The 23577-nt window shown below is 49.7% G+C and overlaps 1 protein-coding gene across 2 annotated transcripts in view; it reads left to right on the top strand.

Moving 5' to 3' along the window:
* The window catches only part of nova2 (NOVA alternative splicing regulator 2), a 45475-nt gene extending 22268 nt beyond the window's left edge, over positions 1–23207 (top strand). For both annotated transcript variants that reach the window (XM_084674955.1, XM_084674954.1), the window contains 2 exons: positions 7895–8061; positions 17933–23207. In XM_084674955.1, coding sequence (XP_084531081.1) covers positions 7895–8061; positions 17933–18949 — 1184 coding nt within the window. In that variant the 3' untranslated portion in view covers positions 18950–23207. The remainder of the gene's footprint in view (positions 1–7894; positions 8062–17932) is intronic.
* The last annotated feature ends 370 nt before the right edge of the window (positions 23208–23577 follow it).

Here is a 23577-nt window from a genome sequence, read left to right as displayed (position 1 = left end):
GAGTCCTCAGGGATTCTCTCTGCACCTGGTAGCAGAATGTTTCGTTTCCCTTGACAATGTTTCCCCTCTCACACTCCCCTCACTCTCTCTTCAATGGGGTTCATGTCTCGCTATCTCTCCCTCCCTATCTATCTCCCACTATCTCCTTTGCTCTCCCTCTCTCTCCCTTTCAATATCTCTCTCTTCCCTCTCCCCTCTCTATCTCTTTTGCTCGCGCGCTCAGCTGTTTTTTTCCCCCCTGTCTTTCTTCAGGCTCTCGCACACAAACTTTCCTTCTCTCCCCCTCGTTCCCCTCCTCCCCTCCTCCCCCTCGAGTCTTGCTCTCCGTGACAGAACTCTGAGCGGTGGTCCCACTGGCAGGTCTCGGGAGGGTGCGAAAGGGCGAAGAGAGAGTTATGGAGAGACGGCGAGAGAGGCGGGGGTAGAGAGGTAGAGATAGAGACAGAGGGGGTGGAGCGAGGCAGAGAGATGGGAGGTGAGAGGGGCAGGAGAGAGGGGCAGGAGTTGGAAGGAGACAGGGGGTGAAGAGGAAATGGAAGGGAGAACGAGGGAGACAGGGTGAGAAGAGGAGAGGAGGACAGAGCAGCCGAGGAGAGTGGACATGGCATCTTTTCAGCTGTTTGCACGGCATGGGCCACAACACCATGGCAACGCCGTTCCCGCTGGCTAAGGTTGAGCAGAGGAAGGGGGAGAGGGGGGTATGGGGGTGGTCAGGGGAAGGAGGAGAGAGAGAGAGTGAGAGAGAGAGGAGAGAGAACAGGAGAGAGAGAGCGAGAAAGAGAGATAGAGAGACACACAGAGAGAGAGAGAACAGGAGAGAGAGAGAGCGAGAGAGAGAGAGAGAGAGAGAGAGAGAGAGAGAGAGGAGGAGGAGGAGAAAACCCAGGACCCGGTCAAAAGAGTGACATCAGTAAAGAAGAATTTCTTCTTTCTTCCAAGTGCTTTTGTGATTCTTTAGAGACCTTTTCCTTTCTTCCTGTCGTTCTCTCTATCACGGCTGGACAGTATAGAAGTAGGAAGAGGTGGAGGGAGGAGAGGAGGAGGGGAGAGGAGTAGGAGGGAGGGAGGGAGGGAGGGAGGGAGGGAGGGAGGGAGGGAGGGAGGGAGGGAGGGAGGGAGGGAGGGAGGGAGGGAGGGAGGGAGGGAGGGAGGGAGGGAGGGAGGGAGGGAGGGAGGGAGGGTCATGTTGACACCATTTACTGGCTATTATATCCCTGTAAGTACAGCCTCAGGCCTCTCTGAAAGAAACTCTGAAATATACCTCCTCTATTCCTCTTCTCTCCATTCTTTTCTTCTATTCTATCCTCCTCTCCAGACATGGTCAGGCACCCTGAGTCCAAAGTCATAAAGTTAGTTAGTGCTGACACCACTTCCAAGTTTCCTTCTCTCTCAACACACACTCATACACACACACACACACACACATACACACACAAACACATACATTCCTGGACATACACAAGCACACACTCTCATGCACCCACTCATGCATGTTCACACACACACACACACACACACACACACACACTCATGCACACATACACACACAAACTTGTGTTCCAGAGATTACATCAGCACATGCAACGCTGGCCTCTGCTGCTCTTATTGGAGTAATAACAGATGACATCACCAACAGCTGCCCAGAGGTGTTTTCTTTTTTTGGGCCGGGGGGGGGGGGGGGGGGGGGGGGGGGGGGGGGGGGGGGGGTCTGCTGGTTGCCTTGGAGACATAAGAGGATCAGTCAATATGAAATGACCATCACACAAGCACACACACACACACACATACCCTGTCCATATGAGTTTATGTCTACAGAACTATGACGGTGACCTTTATCCTCTGGCCCTGGCTGGCTCTGACCCTGTCTGGTCCAGGTCCAGATCCTGATCTTGGTCTGGCCCTGGACTTGGCCCTGGTCTTGGTCCTGTGCATGGACAGGAAAACAAGTCATACAGGAGGGAAGAGAGAAGCCTGTTTTAATGTTCAGCCTCGTTCCATGCTTCAATAAAAACTAGGTCAATTGCACAAACACACTCACACACACACACACACTCGATGATCTCTCTCTCTCTTGATTTTTTTCTCCAACTCTCTCTTTTGGAGCCAGGAAACATCTGCAACTTTCAGAGCACAGGGTACATGTTCTAAACCTTGCTGAGAGTCCACAGCCTGAGTCTGTCCCAACCCTCACTGGTCACTGAAAGCTCTGAGAGACACAGAAATACACACACTGTGGGCCTCATTTACTAACAATGGCGCAGTTTACGCTGCGTCTGTTTTTGAAAGTTTGGTCATAGCACCCGCTATGCTTCCTCATTTTTCCTAGTATTTATCAAACCTGACACTCATCAGGCAATCATCGCATACTCCGCCCTTTAGCGTAATTAGCTCGCCTCTAAAAGAGCAAACAATGGGCCCGCATGTATCTGTCATGGATCTTCCTACGGGAAAAAGAAAGAACAAGCTTAAATGTAGCAACGTGCATGAAGTAACAGCAAACCTGAACAGATTACAGGGCAGATCATTTACATTTATGTAATCATTTAACAGACACTTTTATCCAAAGCAACTTCCAAGAGAGAGCTTTACAAAAGTGCATAGGTCACTGATCATAAACAACGAGAAAGCCCCAAAAACATGGCGGGTAACCAAAACATGAAGCATACGAACAAGGAGAACATCCACACCCTCGGAATATACATATATAATGAGGCGCACTTTACTTGTATACTCCCACCTTTTTGCGTGGAACTCCCACTTTCCCCCTGACCCTCCCACTTTCCCCAAGCGCAACATGCCTGTTCTTGCTCATGTGGCAGGCAACCTGCGATTTTACCCAAGTGCGCCCTGGTTGTAGATAGCCCGCATTGGTTAAGTCAGTCTTTGCAAACAATAAACGCATAGAAACAGGCGTTACAAAGGCCTTGATAAATGAGGCCCTGTATCACTACAGGCCTGCCCTCCCCTGTCCTGAGTCTGTGGGTACAGAGTGTGCACTGGACTGAGATTGTCGTCAGTCCAGGAGTGCATCTGTCTATCTAGTCTGTTTTATGTGTGTATGTAGATATGTGATTCTAGTTGGTCTGTGTCTAGGTGTAGATCTGTGATTCTAGTTGGTCTGTGTCTAGATGTAGATCTGTGATTCTAGTTGGTCTGTGTCTAGATGTAGATCTGTGATTCTAGTTGGTCTGTGTCTAGATGTAGATCTGTGATTCTAGTTGGTCTGTGTCTAGATGTAGATCTGTGATTCTAGTTGGTCTGTGTCTAGATGTAGATCTGTGATTCTAGTTGGTCTGTGTCTAGATGTAGATCTGTGATTCTAGTTGGTCTGTGTGTTCTAGACTCATCTGTCTCCTGAGATGGATCACCCTGCTTTGTCCCCACAGCTGGGACCGGTCAGTTAGCTGTGAAACCTATTTAATTGGTTATCGAGGCGTCCGTGGTCATTTCTATGGGTTCAGTGGCCTGTCAATCAATGAAGCCATCCATCTCCTCTCCTCGGCAGCTATTGGTTGGTGGTCAGCACTTTCTGCATGACAGACTGGTTTCCCCGGAGACGGGGGCTGTTTGATGTTCCCAGGAACTTTGGGATGTTATTCACAGCTCACCTATTGTGTCACTAAGCACAATGTGACCTTGTCGTTCTGAGATAAGGCATTATAGGTTAAACATAATAGAGCATCAGTTTACTTCTGATGACAATCTTTTTATTTGTATTGAGACGTGCATCATGTTTCTTTGTGTGAACATCACACTTCAGATAGTCAGTGCTTGAATTAAAAGTGCCACCGCAAAGGTGATTTTATCCTTTCCCACCTCGAGTTAAACAGATATATTTAACCCTGTGAATCGACACAGATTGAATAATCCCCACCTATAAGAGTATGCTAATCCTACCATTAGATCAGAGGTAGCCAGTAACCCAGGCTAATCTGAGGGCCTAAGAAGCTCTCTTTAACCAGCTTACATTAAACCTGCTGTTCCTCCCACTCCCTAAGATGAAGATCCTCTCAGCTTTTCCTCTTAGAGGTGCTCCCATCCTGCTATGTGAGCCCTACTAGGACCCGGACACCAGAGAGAGAGAGAGACCAGATGAGAGAGAAATACTCGGGGAGCGAGAGAGAGAGAAAGATCAGAGGAGAGAGTGAGAAAGAGAGACCAGAACAGAGAGAGGGAGAGGTATAGGGAGTACGCACAGACACAAAGGTTAGGACTGATGAGAACCTAAGCTTGCTTTCTGATTCTATCAATATGGACACGTGCCTCTCCTGTCCTTTCTCTCCACCTCTCCTCTCCTCCCTTTCCATAGCCTCTCCTCTCCACCTCCTCTCCTGTCTTCTCCTCTGTCCCATGTCCTCTCCCCTCCTCCCTCCTTTCTGCTCTTCGTCTCTCCTCTCCTCCTAAGGGAGGAACACATGAGTCACAGTGTGCATATTTGCATGAAAACAATAACTTGCGTACCAGGCTGGTACTGGTCCTGAGAGATGCCGCGGCTATATGCCACGGGGCTGGGTGTAGAGGCTGGGGCTGGATGTAGAGGCTGGGGCTGGGTGCAGGGGCTGGAGCTGGGTGTAGAGGCTGGGGCTGGGTGTAGAGGCTGGGGCTGGGTGCAGGGGCTGGAGCTGGGTGTAGAGGCTGGGGCTGGGTGCAGGGGCTGGAGCAGGGTGTAGGGGCTGGAGCTGGGTGTAGGGGCTGGAGCTGGGTGTAGGGGCTGGAGCTGGGTGTAGAGGCTGGGGCTGGGTGTAGAGGCTGGGGCTTGGAGGCGTTAGGCTGGAGCTGTATAGTCACCTTTTTTCCCCACATATTTTCACATGAAATGTGCTTAAACCACAAAAGGGAAATGATAGACAAAAGAAGCATGTTCTGGGTCTTTCTGAGGTTTGGTTTGGAAGGAAACAAGTGCCATTTCTTACCACACACACACACACACTCACATTGCATGTGAGTTTGTAGGGACAAGTGAAGCCAGCAGGAACATTTGGGAGCTTACTGCCAACTGAGCATGCTCCGTGGGCTTTGTGGGGCATGTAAACAAGGAAGTGAAATGTTGTGTCAAACACTGACACATCTCCAGCAGGGACACAGGGACATCCAGCCTTGGGTTACCTCACACACACACACGTACACACACTGTCATAAACACACACACGTGTTAGCATACACACACACAGACACTGTCATAAACATACACTCACACACAGACCTTTACCTTGGTCCCTACACTACAGTCATCCCTTTCCTTCACTGGCATCCAGTCTGAAAGCTCTCCATCTAATGTTCAAGTGTGCTTTTTAATGCTGTGTGGAGCTTGTGTGTGTGTGTGTGTGTGTGACTCTCCAATAGGAACGGGCGATATGGGTACAAAATTATCAATATAGATATTTATATTTCCATTCGATAACAATAATTAAGACAATAGACCACAGATCTGTAGTAGTAGTGGCAAAATAAGTCTCTTCCTCAACTTTTTCCCTACACTCTGCATTAAGTTTAGGCAGAGCGGTGTGAGAGAAATGTTTGCGGCCAGCGAGCACGTACCTGGTGTCAAGTAACTTAAGATTTTAAAACCTTGCTTTTTATCAATACCTTGACGCAAACTCACACTTTCTGCATGTTCTAACGAGTGATTTTGCTTCAGATGGTAAAAAAGGTTTGTCATATTACCAGACTTGGTAGCCACCTGTTTGTTTACTACACAATTTGCACCGAACATTGCTCTGCTCTTTGTCGGATTTCAAAAAGCCAAACCACTTCCAAATAACTGAAGAAGACAAACCCTTTTTATCAATTATTTCTTGTTTTGCCATGTAATTTCATAATTTGCCACTGCTATTGCTGCCACTGTTTTCGGCAACAAGACTCATTTGCCTAGGCTGACATTAGATATTCCACTCGAGGTACTCAGCATATTTTAGTGAGCGTAGGCTACCAATTCTCTGCAACGTCCTCCTGCATCACAGAAATTGAATGGACTGCTGTTTCTAATTATTCTCTATCAATATTATCGATATTATTGAAAATGAATTCATGTTACGACATCTATATTGAGGGAAGTCATTCCTTCAATATGTTTTTAATCAATTTATCGCCCAGCTCTCCTCTCCAAACAAGTTTGACCACGCAGACCTCCACAAGAAGCACATAGAAACAGGGATTTGCGGAAGGCTAGATGTGATGCAGGCTGACAGGATGCCCTTTACTGCCCAGTCGACCCCCTCCTCTCCACCCTCCCTTCTTACCCACAATTCCTTGCCAGGACATCGGCAAAGACTGACCTGCTGAATGTGCATCTGATTGGTTCAGCCTAGATTAGCCTGGGGACACCAGCATATGGGGTTAAGAGATAGGAGGATTGTGAGAGGAGATCCCTCTAAATAGCTTGAGGTGACTATATCCCAGTTGACTGGGCTGGACCAATTCAGTCCAGACCAGACCAGACCAGAGAAGACAAAGCCAGGCCAGGCCAGGGCTGAACCATACAGCACCCAGCACACATCAGCATGGCAGCCAGGCTGCCAGGACAGTGTGAGTGGAGCAGGACAACAGTGAGGGCTGGAGGAAGCAGGAAGGACCTGGGGACTGCTGCTGGAGGGAGATAAGAACAGATGAGAGACGCCCTTACTGGAGCCAGGAGGGATGGGGGAGGGAGGGAGGGAAGGAGGGAGGGAGGGAGGGAAAATAGGGAAGGAGGGTCAGAGAGAGAGAGAAAGCGAGAGAACTGGGGAAAACAGAAGAAAGTAGAGAGAGAGAAAGAGAGAGAGCTCCAAAAGGTGAGAGAAGTCCCATCTTTGGCTTGGCCTCGTTTGGTCGCTGTGCCATGGCAGTAGCTTCCAGCAGGCTTGTTGTCGAACGGCCGGCCGGCCAACATTGCCTGCCCTTAGAGTACCCAGCCAATGATCTGTTTACATACTCAAATGTCAAGCTGCTCCTCCAGTATATCCAGTATCGGACCGTCTGATTGGTGCAACATAGAGAGAGAGGGATCAAAGGAGAACCAGATAGGTAGTCTGTCACAAAAATCTGCCCAGTCAGTCCAATCGTTTGAATCACAACAAACATCCAAATGTTTTATTTTCATGTTTGTCAGGGGGGAGAAAAAAACAACAACATCAACAAGATAGCAATTGCGTGGGGTGCAGAGGCTGAGAGGGCAGTTTAGACCGAGCAACACACATTCAGTGCAGAATGACGGGAGTTTCAGAAGCCAGGCTTCCTAACATGGGCCTGCGTCCTGAAGGAGGGCTGCGAGGGGAACGCAGGGAAGAAAGAGAGGAAGACAACTTGAAAGAAAGACTAATATTGATTCTGCTGTCTTTGATGCACCCAAATCTAGGCTGGCACCAGCATGTGCACCAGGATGAAGGAATGAAATGAATACTGCACTCCCTAGGGAACTGATTCTCACACAATAAGCTGCTAACTGACACAAGGCACAAAGCAGTTAACTTACTATAAATACTGCCTTGTTCCGTTTCTCTAGGTTGTATGTCCCAGTGTGTGTTCGACAGGGCAGTCTGTTCAGTCGAGCAAAAATATGAACACAACGCAACAGCACAACTGTTATGCCACATTTTGGTTAGGTTACAGTTAAATAAAGAGAATCAGCTATAGATTTCACATGATAGAAATAGGCTACGCCGTTTCTGTTTATGGAACATTTCATGTTGGAATCATGTAGTCCAGCAATCCTGTCAGCCCGTGTACATGTGTAGTGTGTATGAGCGTGACACGTTGGGAAAACATACGTATTCATTCTAACTGACCCTTGAAACCCAAAGCGACATACAGCACAGGGGGGACTTGAACCGGCGGCCTCCTGATCTGTAGCCATGTGCTCTAACCACTAAGCTCCCCTCCCTGTGTTGACGTGCGTGCTTGTGTGTGTCCCTCGCAGGTACGACGGAGCGGGTGTGTCTGATCCAGGGTACGGTGGAGGCGCTGAACGGCGTGCACAACTTCATCGCTGAGAAGGTGAGGGAGATGCCCCAGAGCAGCCAGAAGACAGAGACCGTCAGCATCCTGCAGCCCCAGACCACCGTCAACCCTGACCGCATCAAACAGGTACGCTCACACACACACACACACACCGAGATTGCCGTTCACACACACACTATCTGACAGAAACACACACACACTGAGATAAACACACCCACGCTGAGAGTGACGTTCACACACTTTCGGACAGAACCTTATACACTCAGATAAAAACACACACACACATTAGATACATGCGCACACATGCACAGTGAGATACTCAGACGTGCACACACTCACACACACTCTCACACACCAATGTAACACATCCATGTTCCCACCCAGCATCATCCCTGCCTAATCTCCACTAAGGCAGGAGTGGATGTTGGGCCTGCCATCAAGCCAGGCAGTGAGGGCAGGCTGTGTATCACCCCCCCCCCCCTCCCCTCTTGACCCCGCCCCGCTCATTGTCTGAGTGTTGGCAGCTCACTCTGCTATTGGGCGGAAGGGAGAGTGTTTGTGGAAGGGGGGGGAGGCGTGTTTGTCTTTCGAAGAAAGGCCCACAACAACAGATCCTGTCTCTGTTTCTCTCTCCACAAGTTGTGATTCTTCTGTGTGAGCCAAGCTAGGAGCCGACCACACTCTGCTGGCACAGAGGAACCCTACAGAGAGGGGGACTGTGTGTGCGTGTACCCAACACAAACCATAACATGTGACATGCGCCATGAATTGCTCCATCATCCTATCACACAGCTCACACACGCGCAGACACACACACACACACACACACACACAGCACAGAGAGACCAGGAAAGAGGGCCTGTAAACCATGTCGTCCAATGAAAACAGAGGCAGATTAGCTGAGAGCGAGAGATGGCAGGGTGACATCCAAACCCTCCGACCCCGACCAGACCCATGTTACCACGGCTGCCGGCCCTCTGCACATGACTCACTCTCTCCATCCCTCCCTCTGTCTTTGCATCACCCTCTCTCTCCATCCCTTCATCTTTCTCTCTCTTTCTCTGTCACCCTGTCTCTCTCTTTCTCCATCACCCCCCTCTCTCTCTAACCATCTGTACTCCAGACACTATACAGCTATACTTCTTCTCTTTTTCAGTAGTTAGCTCTCTCTCCATCTGTAGTATGTTCTTCCCCTTTCTATGTCGAATCTATTTGTCTCTATTAGTTTGCTCCCTGTCTCTCTGTCATTCTCCTCCCCTGTGTCTGTGTAAGAGAGAGAGAAGGATGTAGAGAGACAGTTATGGAGAGAGGATGATGTAGAGAGAGAGAGAGAGAGAGAGAGAGAGAGAATACACCCAGAAGAGATGGGTCAGTGTTGTGACAGCGCAGTCTAAACTTAGCCCTGTGGTTAACCGTGGACCCGGGGTTGACCTATTCTGAGTTGACCAGCTCCAGCCAGTCTGTGTGCCGGCGTTTCAAGGAGATGACCAGTCTGTGCCTCCCCAGCTCGCTCACCCCCAGCCACCAGCCACCAGCCACTCATTGATTCCTGACCCAATCAGTTTAAGTGATTATCACCCGGGCCACTTCATGATTGCAGCTTATTGATCAGTCCACATTGTTCTCATCTGCGCACTCAGGCTCCCCTCTCATTTACACACACACACACACACACACACATGCACCCTCGCTAATTCACTTATCCCCCCCCTCCGGCTGACACAGAACATATGCTGTCTATTCATAATTCACACCAACGCCGTTTCTTTCTTGGTCTGCATGTGTGTGTGTGTGTGTGTGTGTGCATGTGGTTACCCCTCTAATAATCCTTCATGGTATTGTTTCTTTTGTGCTTAGTCTGTAGAAACGGAACATAACCCGAACTCAGCCAAAACTGCTGCTGTGTGTGCGTGGCAGGCTGAAGCCTGGTTATAAATGACTGTAATTACACAAGTTGTCGGTCCAGTCACACACAACCTGGTTGTGGAGCTGCACTACAAGCATTCAGCACAGACATGCTGCAACCCTGCCATATGGAGGGTTCCATTGATGCACAGCCTGGACACCAACACAGCTTGGAAACACGTGCACACACACCCACACACACACACCCCGCTTTGCAGTTAAGTATTTTGATGTGGAGTGATTAGAGAGAGAGGACACATGGCGTGTGTTGAAAAGACAGAGAACTCCCCAGTCTCTCTTTTACTATAAATACTGTCTAAGTTAGTCTGGGATTCACACACACTACACACACACACATAACCACACATAACATTGCAGTGTCCGAAAAGAAGTGAGCACCTCCAAAGTGGGCCAATCAGAGTTTTAACAGCGTAGTGGGCATTCCCCAGACAACGCCTCATAACCCAAACAAAGAATTGTGTGTGTATGTGTGACTGTGTTTTTCTTCCGGTGAATGGACCTCCTAGATCTCTCGTTGGCCCCTCTCTGCTCCCTGGCTGCTATTTCCGTGGCGTATTCTCTTTCTTCTTCTGTGGTCGTTGTCAGCAGCGCGGCTGTCATGGCATGTGGCTCGTTACTGGGCTCCCTGGAGAGAGGGAGAGAGAGAGAGAGAGAGACAAAAAGAGAGAGAGAAAGAGAGAGAGAGAGAGAGAGAGAGAGAGAGAGAGAGAGAGAGAAAGAGAGATGGATGGATGATAAGAAGAGAAGTCATGTTAGCCAACAGCTGCTAGCTTAGCTTTGGACGCTAATCTCCCTCACAGCCAAATGGAGACAACACACGCAGGGGCGTTAGCAAAGCTAGCTAGCCCCTCACTCGGCCTCGCCCAGCGAGGATTTAACACAAACACACACCCCTCTAAGCCTCCAAACACGACTCTGACGAGTCTTGAGTCGCCACTGATCCGTCAGCTTCATCTCCAGCGTCTGTTTGGGTTCTTGAAATGAGAGGGTTAAGTAATGACCTGTCCAGGAGATGATGAATGAGTCATTAACGGGTGAAATGCTACATTGCTGCATGGCTATATTGGGGCTGACCTGGCATTTCAGAGTGCAGGACAGCCGGCTGTAACAAGCCTGACGTCTGGGATAACAACGACAGTGTGTGTGTGTGTCTCAACGCTCACACTTTTAATCTCACACACAAAAACAACACACACACACCCCCTCTCACACATAAACACACCCTCTCTCCTTAGTTCTTACACACACACACCCTGTCTCTCACACACACACATGAGCAAAACCTTTGGTCACACTTTGGAGGACCCTCCCTCCAGTGACTTCCTGTGGCGAGCTGCTGTTTCCTGTGACCTTTCACCTTAGCCAAGGACACCTGCTTCCTGCTTCCTGTTATTCCCCTCCACACACAGGAAGTAGGCCATAATTGTAAAGGATATCAGGACTCCCTCCAGGATATCACTGTTCCACTGACTGGAAGGGGGAGAGACAGTCTCTGCGTTCTTCCCCAATGTTTTGCTCTAGTTTAATTAATAATTAATAATCTTGTAATAAAAAGAGGGGCACACTAGCATCCACACACACACACATACACACACCTATTTACAAACACATACACACACAGGCTAGTTTGAGGACACTTTGGGGTTCATACAGGATTGGGTGACTCAACACACTGTTTGAAGGAGAAGCATGTCATTGCTGTTGTTGTTGTTGTTGTTGTGGGGCTTGTTTATGTTGAGGCACAATGGCTGCTTCATGGTTGAGTAAACCCACACACTGCAAACAATTCAATCCCAAAACAAAACAGAACTCACACCCTGCAGGATGCAGAAGTGTAATGTGTGTGTGTGTGTGTGTGTATTTTAAGTGTGTATGAAGCTAAAGGGTTGTGATACAGTTATTTATAGTTTTGCCTTATTGGGGAGAGTGAGGCATTATAAAAGAGAGCCATTGTGTTGATGTACATTCTGTAAATATGTCTGGAGACATATCTGTGTCTTCAGTCCCGGTATGTAGAACCTGAACCAAACTGATATCCAGCAGTGATCTGACAGTAGACTTCCTCTGCTCTCTGTGTTTAAAATTGTGATTAAGGATAAACTGACCCTTAGTGAACTCCCTCTCTCTCCCCCCACCTCTCTGTCTCTCTCTCCAACTCCCTCTCTATCCCTCTGTCTGTGATGTACTGGGATTCTCTCTATTCTAATGACATAAGTGATTGTCTTAAGTGCCTCTGCGAGCTCCTTCCCACACACACACACACACACACATACCCTCTGCAACACCAGCTTGCCCAGTTTATCTGATTACCAGTTTTCTGAATCTAATCATAATTTTGATTGGAGGAGCCCCAGCAACTACCCAATCCATACTAGCGGAGGAGGGCAAGACACATGAGTGAGTGAGAGAGAGAGAGAGAGAGAGAGAGAGAGAGAGAGAGAGAGAGAGAGAGAGAGAGAGAGAGAGAGAGAGAGAGAGAGAGAGAAGGAAGGTGGAAAAGACTGAGGAGGGAGACAGAGACAGGGGTGAAAGGAGAAAAAGAGAAAGGGGGAGGAAGAGAGAGAGAAAGGGGGAGAGGGAGGGAGCGAAAGAGAGCTGAGCACCGTGCTCGTCTGCTTAATGAAAACCGACATCAAGAAAATTGCTATTACGCCTGAAAAAAAAAACACTCAGCACTCTAGCCCCCACCTGCACCAGCCTGGCGCACATGCACACAGACACACACAGTCACAGTTACACAATTGCTTCCTCACAGAAACACACACAGTGTCCACAGGACAAGTGCACACACTCACACATACACACGCACACACACTCCCAGTGGCAGCATGTGAGGAGGCCTGCTGGTCGGCTGGTCAGGAGAAGGTTTTATGCTACTTCTAACCTTCATCTCCATCTTCTGGAGCACAGAAAGGTCAGTCTCTCCGCCAAGTATCGATCCCCCTGTAGAGGAGACGGAGAGAGAGAGAGAGAGAGAGAGAGAGAGAGAGAGAGAGAGAGAGAGGACAAGACAAATGTTGTCAGACAAGGATGGGCATCCTTAAATGCTGGGTTCAATCTCTCAGGAAAGGAAGTACGAATTAGTCTGGGTGTCCGTTAGAGAAGAGAGCAAGGGAGAGAGAGAGAGAGCATAGAGGTCATGTCGGGAAAAAGAGTGTACGCGTGTGTGTAGCTCGTCAGTGTGGGACGGTGTGTGTGTGTGTGTGTGTACACTGTGCCGTGTGGGGGGCCTTGTGAAGGCGTGCTCTGAATGGGCCCTTCCAAGGCTCGGAGTCCAGGAGGGGTCAGTGGTGGATGGGGTTCCCCAGGGCCCCTAGATTCCGGTAGGAAGTACCACTTAGCTAGCCAGCCTGGCTACTGTACGGCCATGTATCACCGTGGAGACCTGGTGTGTGTGTGTCTCCCCCATCTCTGTGTTGTCAGAGTGTGTTAGAGTCTGGGAGTGAACACATCCGCCCGACTCAGCAGTACACACACACACACATATACCACCTCCACACACACACACACACACACATATACCACCCTCCCCCCTGCTGTCCGCGGCCTGGAGGACAGATGCAGACTCCAGGCCCTTCTCTCAAGGTCCTGCTCAGCAGGGCTCCGTCTGATGACCGCAGGTCAACACACACGTTGGTGTGTGTGTGTGTTGTGAGTGTTTGTTGGTGTGTATAGGTGAGTGTGTGTGTGGGTTTGTGAGTGAGTGTATCAGTGTGAGTGTGTCAGAGAGAGGAGATTAGAATAAATGACCCGGGACATAGTCGGTTGGGATGAGAGACATAATCCTCATCCAGTCACCACACCTCATCCCTCATAGAACACAGTGTCACGTCAGGACAACATTTCACACTAACACACACACACACACACACACAGAGAAACCAACACACACACAGAGTTAGAACCTCTCTACGCACACACCAACAGTCACACACACCCGCGCATCATCCCACGGCCCGGCCTGGCTCAGCATGGCTCAGCTCTGATGCCTCTAGCACCGCCGATCTGGGTTATTTATATCGGGGGGCTTTTTGTACCCGTGTCAGGGCAGAGAAGGGTGCATGAGAGGGGGGCTTGAGAGGGGGGCAGAGAGGAGCACCTAAGCCCAGGATCAGGAGACAGAAGCTTAACCTAAAGTCTGGTGCTTAAGACTTCAAAGTTCAAACGCTGCCACAAAGTCCGCGCCCCCTCTGATTCCAGACCCCCCCCCGCCCCCCGCCCCATTCTTCCCTGTGACACCCACCCACTGTGGACAGGACACGGACCAGGGTCTGTGGGGGGACAGGGGCTGTCCAGTCCCCCTCCCTCAGTGATCACTCTGTTGATGAGACCAGTCGCAAAGGTGACATTGAGGCGTCCTGTGTCGAGCCCCTTGTTATCTCAGGGTAAGCTGGTAGAATGGGGAGGGAGGGAGGGAGGGAGGGAGGGAGGGAGGGAGGGAGGGAGGGAGGGAGGGAGGGAGGGAGGGAGGGAGGGAGGGAGGGAGGGAGGGAGGGAGGGAGGGAGGGAGGGAGGGAGGCAGGGAGGGAGGCAGGGAGGGAAGGAGGGAAGGAGGGAAGGAGGGAAGGAGGGAGGGAAGAGAGAGTGGTAGAAAGAGGGGGATGAGAGCTTCCAGTACATTCTCAAGGCGAAGGAACAGCCACAGTAGGGGTAAACGTGTCTATGTATCTGTTGGCTTCAAAGCAGCACTAGGCCAGTCATTCTCTTTGATAATTTCAGCCTTATTAGCTAGTGGTGTGTGTATGTGTGTGCACAGTATGTACGTGTGTGTGTTGTTATCTGAGAAAGCTTGTTCTAACAACTCTATTTTAACACCCATTTTCCCTGCCCCTCATTCCTTCTCTCCCCTCCCTCTCTCCTCCTCCCTCTGATCTCTCTCCCTCTCTCTGTCCCCCCTCCTCCTCCCTCTGTCCTCTCTCCCTCTCTCTGTCCTCCCTCTCCTCCTCCCTCTCTCTCTCCTCCTCTCTGTCCTCCCTCTCCTCCTCCCTCTCTCTCTCCTCCTCTCTGTCCTCCCTCTCCTCCTCCCTCTCTCTCTCCTCCTCTCTCTGTCCTCCCTCTCCTCCTCCCTCTCTCTCTCCTCCTCTCTCTGTCCTCCCTCTCCTCCTCCCTGTCTCTCTCCTCCTCTCTCTGTCCTCCCTCTCCTCCTCCCTCTCTCTCTTCTCCTCTCTCTGTCCTCCCTCTCCTCCTCCTCTCTCTTTCTCTCTTCTCCTCTCTCTGTCCTCCCTGTCCTCATCCCTCTCTCTCTGTCCTCCCTCCCTCTCCTCCCCCCTCCCCACCTCCCTGACTGCAGGGGGAGCAGAGGGCTCCAGTCTCAGTATTAGCCCCGTTCAGCAGCACTATCTCAGCTCAGCCCATTTATCTGTCCACAAAGCTCTATTCTTAACTCTGCTAGGCACACACACTCTCACACACACACACTGCCACACACACACTCAAATAGTCTCTCACACACACGCACACATTCACAGTCTCACACACAGACAGACACACACACTCCACAATCAGCAGCCCGCTCTCCAGCGCACGCACACTCTGCTTTTCTCTCACACACACAGCCTTCAAAATAGAACTGCGGGCGTCAGCTCAAACTCGGAGGGACGACGAGACGATTATTTCAAATTAAAATGGGCGCTTGCGACGAGAGAGCAACAACGCAAAACCGAAAGAGAGGGAGGATGGGGGACAGAAGGAGAAGGGAGGGGGAGGGGGGGCAGTGTGTGTGTGTGTGTGGGGGGGGTGGCCTCCCACCCAGAGCAGGGAGAACAAGGGGACGGGCAGCGTGAGCGACGTGAGGGAGCCTCATTAAACATGCAGCAGCTCCATGTCAGAGCAGCGGTGCCTCCATGGTTAGGGCTGATGTTGTCCACACCTCGCACACGGCTGTCTTAGCTCACACGCACCCGGCTCAGCGCGTGCGAGCGCGTGTGCGAGACATACAGCGACTGACAGAGCGCGTGTGTGTGTGTATGTTGTGTGCGTGCGTGTGTGTGTATTTTGCAAGGCGGAAGATTCAAAGGATTTTTGGGAGCATCTTCTATGCCTCCCCCCCCCCCCCCCCTTCTTTCATCCAGCGCAAAATGGGGGCTTGACTGAAACACAGCTTAATGCCCTGCCTCTACCTCCCTACCTTCCTACCTCCCTGCCTCACCACCTCTTTGCCTCTCCGTTCACAGAAGGTTTGAACAGCTAGAGGCTCAGGGCTGAGGGTGTGTACTCTACCAGAACCAGCGCGAGCGCCCCTACCCCCCCCCCCCCCCCCCCCGCTCCAGCTACTCATGTCTGTGAGCTGTGGGCTGACCGCTCTGTTCCCCCCTCCCACAAGACTCCTGTCCTGACACACACGGGTACGCTGGGCGGTTCACTAACACCCCCCCGCTGAATCTTGGCTGTTCAGGAGGGTTTGGAGTCAGGGCTTTATCTCCTTAGTTCAGTTAATTTTTCAATTTCTATGTAAATTTAACACCACCATGGTGGCTTGGGTAAACAAGCCTGCAGAGAACATACACACACACATACACACACACAAGCGTACACACACACTCTCAAACACTCATACACACAGCTTGACGGAGGCATTGGGATGTTCTTTTGGTACTGCAGTAAACAAGGAGAGAGAGAGAGAGAGAGAGAGAGAGAGAGAGAGAGAGAGGGCGGCTGAGAGAGAGAAAGGGAGAGAATGAGGCTTAGCATGATAAAGAAACATGTAGGCCATGCAAACAAACACCCTGCATTATCTCTCTTTCTCTGTGTGTCTCTATGTCTCTCTCTCACTCTATCCTCCCTTCCTTCTCGCTGTCTCCTCAGTTTACACTCCTCTCCTCTCGTCCCCTTTGAATGGACAAACCTTCCTCTCGCCACGGCGACTATCGTCATGACGTCCTGTGAACACACAGACAACCCTGTAATGCTGGTGTAGTGAGGTGGTTCTGCAGAGAGGGGATAAGGCTTTAGGTTAACCCTAACCTCAGACGGAAACACTCGGGGTCACAGTCTCTGTTGTGCCGGGGATCTGTGGGAGAGCACATGATCGTGTCAGAAGTGTGGTTTGGAGTGCGTGCGTCTGTGTGTGTTAAGTGTACTATAAATGCACAATGTAAAAGTGTAATATAAAAACACACCGGAAGGTATATGCAAAGCGTGTACTGCTGTTAATGGCCATGTGTGTTTGTGTGAATGAAACATGCGAGTGTGTGTATGTTTGTGTGTGTTTGTGTGTGGATGTGTCTGCGTCGGTTGCTACGCGTCGATGCGGCTCCCTTTCACTACCCCTTGAACGCTGGAGCAGGGTTGCCGTGGCAACGTTGACCCCTGGGAGTCAGGCCTTTTCACGAGAACCCTCTTTAGAAGCAGTGATTCACAGCCAGGAAACAGAGGAGAAAAACTCTCTCTCTCCTCCCCCCTCCCTCTCTCTCTCTGTCTTTCTCTCTCTATCTCTCTTCTATCCTTCTCTAACTCCTTGTTAATGCATTTTTAATGTTGGAAATCGGCCATTCTACATTCTGCTCTCTGTATCAGTCTTTGTTGGGTCTTGGTCTATGAGAAGCATGGCTTCTTTCTTTCTTTCTTTCTTTCTTCCTTTCTTTACATGTCCTCTGCTGTCTCTCACCTTCCTTTCAAGCTTGAGATCCCCTCTCTCTCTGGAATGTGACACGCTGGTTCTACTCAAGCACGTCTCTCTCTGCTGGTCATCTCCATTCCTCCATCTCTTGTTCTGGCGGTTTCTGGAGTGTGTCTCCTCTCCTGAGTCACCCTGCTCTCTGTCCCTCAAAATAGCAGTCAATTAGTCACTGTTAAACTACTCTGTCCATTTGCTGCAGATTTAACTACTTCATTAATTGATCACACAGTTCTGCAGAATGGAGTAAATGGACAACAGTGCAATAACCATAAATCTGTTTCCCCTCTCTCCATGTCTCTTTCCCCCCTCTCTCCCCTTCACTCATTCCCCCTCTCTCCCATTCTCCTTCTCTCCCATTCATTGTCTCTCTTTCTCTCCCTCTGCTCACCTTCCTGTCTATGATCTCCCTCTCCTCTTTTTCTCTCGCTCTCCCTCCCCCCTCCCTGCCCCCAGGCCAAGCTGATCGTGCCCAACAGCACGGCAGGCCTGATCATCGGTAAGGGCGGGGCCACGGTGAAGGCGGTGATGGAGCAGAGCGGCGCCTGGGTGCAGCTGTCCCAGAAGCCCGAGGGCATCAACCTGCAGGAGCGCGTGGTCACCATCAGCGGGGAGCCCGAGCAGAACCGCAAGGCGGTGGAGATCATCGTGCAGAAGATCCAGGAGGACCCACAGAGCAGCAGCTGCCTCAACATCTCCTACTCCAACATCTCGGGCCCCGTGGCCAACTCCAACCCCACCGGCTCCCCCTACGCCAACTCTGCTGAGGTGATGCCCTCCGCAGCCGCCGCTGCTGCCGCCACAGCCTCCAGCCTCCTGGGCCAGGCCAGCCTCGCGGGCGTGGGTGCCTTCCCCACCACCATGTCCAGCTTCTCAGGCAACGACCTGCTGACCATCACCTCGGCTCTCAACACGCTGGCCAGCTACGGCTACAACACCAACTCCCTGGGCCTGGGTCTCAACCCTGCTGCTGCTAGCGGGGTGCTAGCTGCCGTGGCGGCTAACGCCAACCCAGCAGCAGCAGCCGCCGCTAACCTGTTAGCATCTTACGCTAGCGACGCCTCCACCAGCGCGGGCCACCCGGCCGGCCTTGGGGGCTTTTCGCTGGGCTCGCTTGCGGCCGCTGGGGCGACCAATGGCTACTTGAGCGCAGCGTCACCGCTGGTGGCGTCCTCGCTGCTAGCGACAGAGAAGCTGGCGGAAGGCGCTAAGGAAGTGGTGGAGATTGCCGTGCCTGAGAATCTGGTGGGAGCCATCTTAGGGAAAGGAGGGAAGACGCTAGTGGAGTACCAGGAGCTGACTGGCGCCAGGATCCAGATCTCCAAGAAGGGCGAGTTCATCCCGGGAACCCGGAACCGTAAAGTCACCATCACGGGCTCCCAGGCCGCCACGCAGGCCGCGCAGTACCTGATCAGCCAGCGAATCACGTACGAGCAGGGGGTACGCGCCACCAACCCACAGAAGGTGGGCTAAAAGATGGATCGGAGAAACAGAAAATAAAAGAGTGGAGGGGAAAAAAAAGAATGGGGGCTGGATGAGGAATGGAATGTGAGAGAGTGAGTGACGGAAGAGAGAGGAGGAGAGCCAGAATGTCGGAGAGGGAATCGCGTGTATTCCTCGTGTTTTCAGTATTCTAAAAATGATGCGACGCAAAAATCTGCTGGGAGAGAGGAGAAAGTGGCGAGCCGAAAAACCAAGAAAAAAAAATGTGTAAAATGTAAATAAGGGTTTTATTACTTAAGTCTTGATCTTTCGGGATTTTTTATTGTTTTGTTTTATTGTTTTAGTAAATTAATATTTTTTTCTGTCGTTCTGTGTATTCTCCGGACAGTGGTGAATGCCAAGTTAGACTGGCATGCTGCCGTGCTGCATTGTGGGTTAGAGGGGGTGGGGCGGTGGGGGTACTGGGGGTCCACCCCTTGGAATCAGCCCCTCCCCCACCTCCACCCCCATGTAGCTCACAAGATAGGGTATTTTCCCTTTTTCTTTTTCTTTGCTTTCAGTTCTCAATTTGCCCCGGCCCCTCCCTGTGCTCACTGTGTTCCAACACTATCTCCCCTAGAAGGTTCCAATAAGACTACAAGCATCAGCTTGGTTTGAGATCTGAAGAACATCCCTGTAGTCCATGACAACCCCCCTCCCCTCGCCCCTCCCCCCACCCTCACTCAGCCCCGCCCTCGGGCCAAGTGGTGGGGGGGGGTCAGGCAGTCCCAGGTTCACCCCCTCCAGTGTTTTCTTTAGTTTGAGCCGCAAGGCATAGCTACCTGGGGCCGTGTTTCACCCAGGTGCATGCAACGCCCCTGCCTCCCCCCGTGTACACAGAAGTGACACGTACACGTGTGTACACGTATGTAGAGACGCTCAAGGCCCCATGCAGGCGACCGATCACGCATGATCTCAAAGCTCCTGGTCGGGCCGGTCATAGATCACTGAGCGAGAAATGACACCCACATTCACACAGTACACAGACCCTGAGGCTTGCTCTAAACAAACGCTTGCAGTCCGATACGATGATTACATTAATGTTATTCTTATGATTAGATATCATCTCCATCGTCATTATTTATTAATATGATTTCACCCATAAAGATCGATATATTCAGTTGTTTTTTTAATCTGTGAATTCAGGTTGACATGAATGTAAAGACTATATTTTTTGATTTGAATATTTCTTTTTTTATTTAATAAGTGGATTGAATATGAATGGTATGTCACATAGTGTAATATATGTCTTATTTAAGTCCTGTAATAAGATAGGAAGATAACAGACCCATTTAGGGAGCCGTGGAGGAGCAGTGTGTGTACCCAGTCAGTGTGGAGCAGGATAGAAACACACACACACACACAGGAAACACAATGACACCACTTTGATGCTAAGAGGGAATATACTATATCAAGATTGCAGATTTCAGCGTAACATATCTTGTTAGTTTCAAAAACAACAACACTAAAGGCACAAGTGCAGCTTTCTCTATGGGCATAACATTGCTCTCCATAGTCACAACAAAACTCTAGTTTGACTCTTCCGTCCCTTCAGTTTTCTGGTGGTAAATAGTTCACTCAAAACGATGTATGTCTTGTAAGTGTTAGACCAGCACTGTGACTGGTCTATGGTCTAGTCTGGTCTGGTCCAGTCTGGTATACCAAGCTCAGCCACGAGAACTCTGCACTTCAGCCTGGGCCCACACACACAAACAAACACGCTCTCTCACACACACCGCCTAAACAGGCTGGGTCTTAGCCACAGAGGCGGAGCACTTAGAGTCCAGAGCCCCAAACCTGCAAGGACACACTAACAGACTACTGAGGACAGGGCTCGACACTGAAACGAACAAAAAAAGGGAAAGTTGATCGTTTAGGATCCACTGCCGAGGAGGGCGTTGCGGTCGGCCCGTCCATCCGGCAGCGAGCACACGCCCGTGGCGGTCAAACAGCGCTAGACGCAGCCTCCCTAAAGAAAGCCCAGATCAAAACGTTCCTCTGGCGGCGAGGTGAAGGGAGCCACGTCGATCGTCCTAACGGGGATCGAGTGGGACGGCGCCTGTCGGGGACGTGAACTGTCCTGCTCTCGGGACACCCCTGTGTTCCCCTCCCGCTCGCTCACCTAAACACCCAGCAGCTGAGAAAGATGCCCTTTTCTTTCGGTTTTGTTTATTGTTTGTTTTTGTTGCTGTTTGTTTTCTTTTTGCAATCGGAGTACACTGAATCTGGTCTTAATGCACTGTGAAACAAGAGCTTGTCTTCAGCTCCTAGGTCGGGGCTTGTGTGTCGCGAGGACATGGTCACAGGAGTAAAATGGCAGGGAAATGTATACGCATTAAAAAACATCCGCCGACTGAACATATCTCCCCAAGAATAGTCTGCATATCTGTCCAGGTTGTCACAATGAGAGAGTCAGATCTGGTCTGTTTCCTATGATCCTTCTGATCGATTGGATTCCGGTTCATAACTAGCTTACAGTCCTCATCTTGCCCAGTGAAATCTGTAGTCATGGAAATGGATTGTTTATTTTGGCAGATGGGATTGGGGAGGAGTTACAGGTGTCTGAATGCCGGTTTGCATCTGTTGGTGGTTAATATTCACCCAACAGTTACAGCACATACCAGGCTTGCAGATAACCCTGATAGTAACCATTTGAAATATTTGGATGATATTCAGAGGAGAAGGAGGGGGCACAAAACAATCCCACATGATTCCTTGGTGAGGAAACGTTATCTACCCCAACACAGAAATCAACGTTCTCATTTTGCTCAAGCTCTGAGCTATCGTGAACGTTCTCTTCAAGTCTATTGGAGCGTCAGACAGACAGACAGGGCATATCTCCACAGACAGTCAAACAGTCAGACAGACAGGGCATATCTCTACAGATTGGTAAGGAGGCTTCTTTATTTCCATCTAACCCCATTCACTATCTCTCCTCACCTTCCCTCAACCCCCCCTCCCCTCCAGCCGCACCCTAGTGCACCCATTCTTACACCCTCTCCTCCCACATCACTCCATGGGTGAATCTGTCTGGTGTTGCGACGCATGTCTCCTCCGCTTGCCCCTCCCAGATCACTGCAACTACAGGCCAATCAGGGGGGGGGGGGGGACGAGAATACTCCGGGTTGTCTATGTCAGAGTTTAGAATGTAGTGTCCATGTTCTAGAACACTCCGTGTGGCAATGCTGCCCTTTTGCAGTGGAACTGTTTCTAGGGGAAAATAACATGTTACCAGGCAGCTATAGGGCAGAAAGCAACTGGCTCCTAATCTGAGCTCCCATTGGCTAGTAGTTTGGAATGATCCTTTATGCGGTGTTGTTACAACCTTTAGGAATATGTTACCTAGGAAACACATGCACAAATACATATGCTTATCAAGAAATGCACATAGATTGTGAAATCAAATAAGGGAATTATTGCTCATTAAGGACATATATTACTGGATGTAGGGTATATTATTATAGTACTGTGACTTAACACAATTTGTAATATCTGTAGTGCGAGGCCATGAGAAGGTGCCAATCAAGGCACGTCTGTTTTCTTCATATCAGTGATGACCCTACGTGGACATGGTCTTAGGGCGTCCATTTTGGTTTTGTTTGTAATTTAGGGGATCTAGCTATAATGTGATGAGTACTGGAAGCAATACACGTAGTAGCATGTCGTCTTGTCTTGTCTTTCTCTTCTGTCTGTCGTAGAAGCTTTGGATTTTACCTATAGATGTTCAGTAGGTTTACATAATTAACTAATTTTTAATTTGTGAAAATGCTGCTATTTAATAAGTGATGTACTCAAAAAAAGAAAAGGTAAAACATATCGGATCTTTCAGTTAGCGGGACATTCTATTTCAGAGAGCTGTAATAAACGCTCTTGTGCTAATAATAAGATGATAATAATTGTATAAGAACAAAGTGTAAGAACCAACCTAAACAAATAAACTTGTGCCAAAATAGAGCTTTACAGAAACTGAAACTGTAAAATTGTGGGATTTAAATACCTTTAGATGAGAAGAAGCATACTTTTATACAAAAAATGTGAAAGTGCCAAACAAACCATATTTATAATTTACGTAGAATGGAAATAGGAAAAGTGAGTTTTTAAGAAATAGACTTTGATCAAAATATACATAAAATGTTGATTTGTTAGTTTCAGCCCCTTTCTAACCTGCCATGAGAGTAGAGACTGTGAGGGAAGCAGGAAGCCACCTTGTTAGCCAATCAAAGCACTAGGACTCGTGGGGGGGGGGGGCTAGGGGAGGAGTCAACCTATAGCTAAGTTAGCATGGTAATGCTAAGGAAGTGACTAGCATTCTTACTACAGCCTTTTATAGTTCTGAAAATGTATTTTGTGGAGATAGCTGTTATCTTTTTTGCACGTCTATATTGCATGATATAAAAGTGAAGCGTGGACAACAACAAAAAATAGAAGAAACAAAAATACTACAAAAAATAAATAAAAATTAGGCTGTGTTCATTTTGGAGACAAATCTTTGCATGCCAACAATGGAAGAGCATATTGATATACTTTTAACATATTTTAAGCATTAGTTGTGATTCACTATGACCAAGCAGGTGTAATAGAAGTGGTTTGGAGACCTTTCTTGTGGGTTGGCCTGATTC

The sequence above is a fragment of the Hypomesus nipponensis genome, chromosome 15, assembly GCF_054491055.1.
Source record: "Hypomesus nipponensis isolate SF chromosome 15, ASM5449105v1, whole genome shotgun sequence".
NCBI lineage: Eukaryota > Metazoa > Chordata > Actinopteri > Osmeriformes > Osmeridae > Hypomesus > Hypomesus nipponensis.
This window is presented reverse-complemented; position numbering and strand designations above follow the sequence as displayed.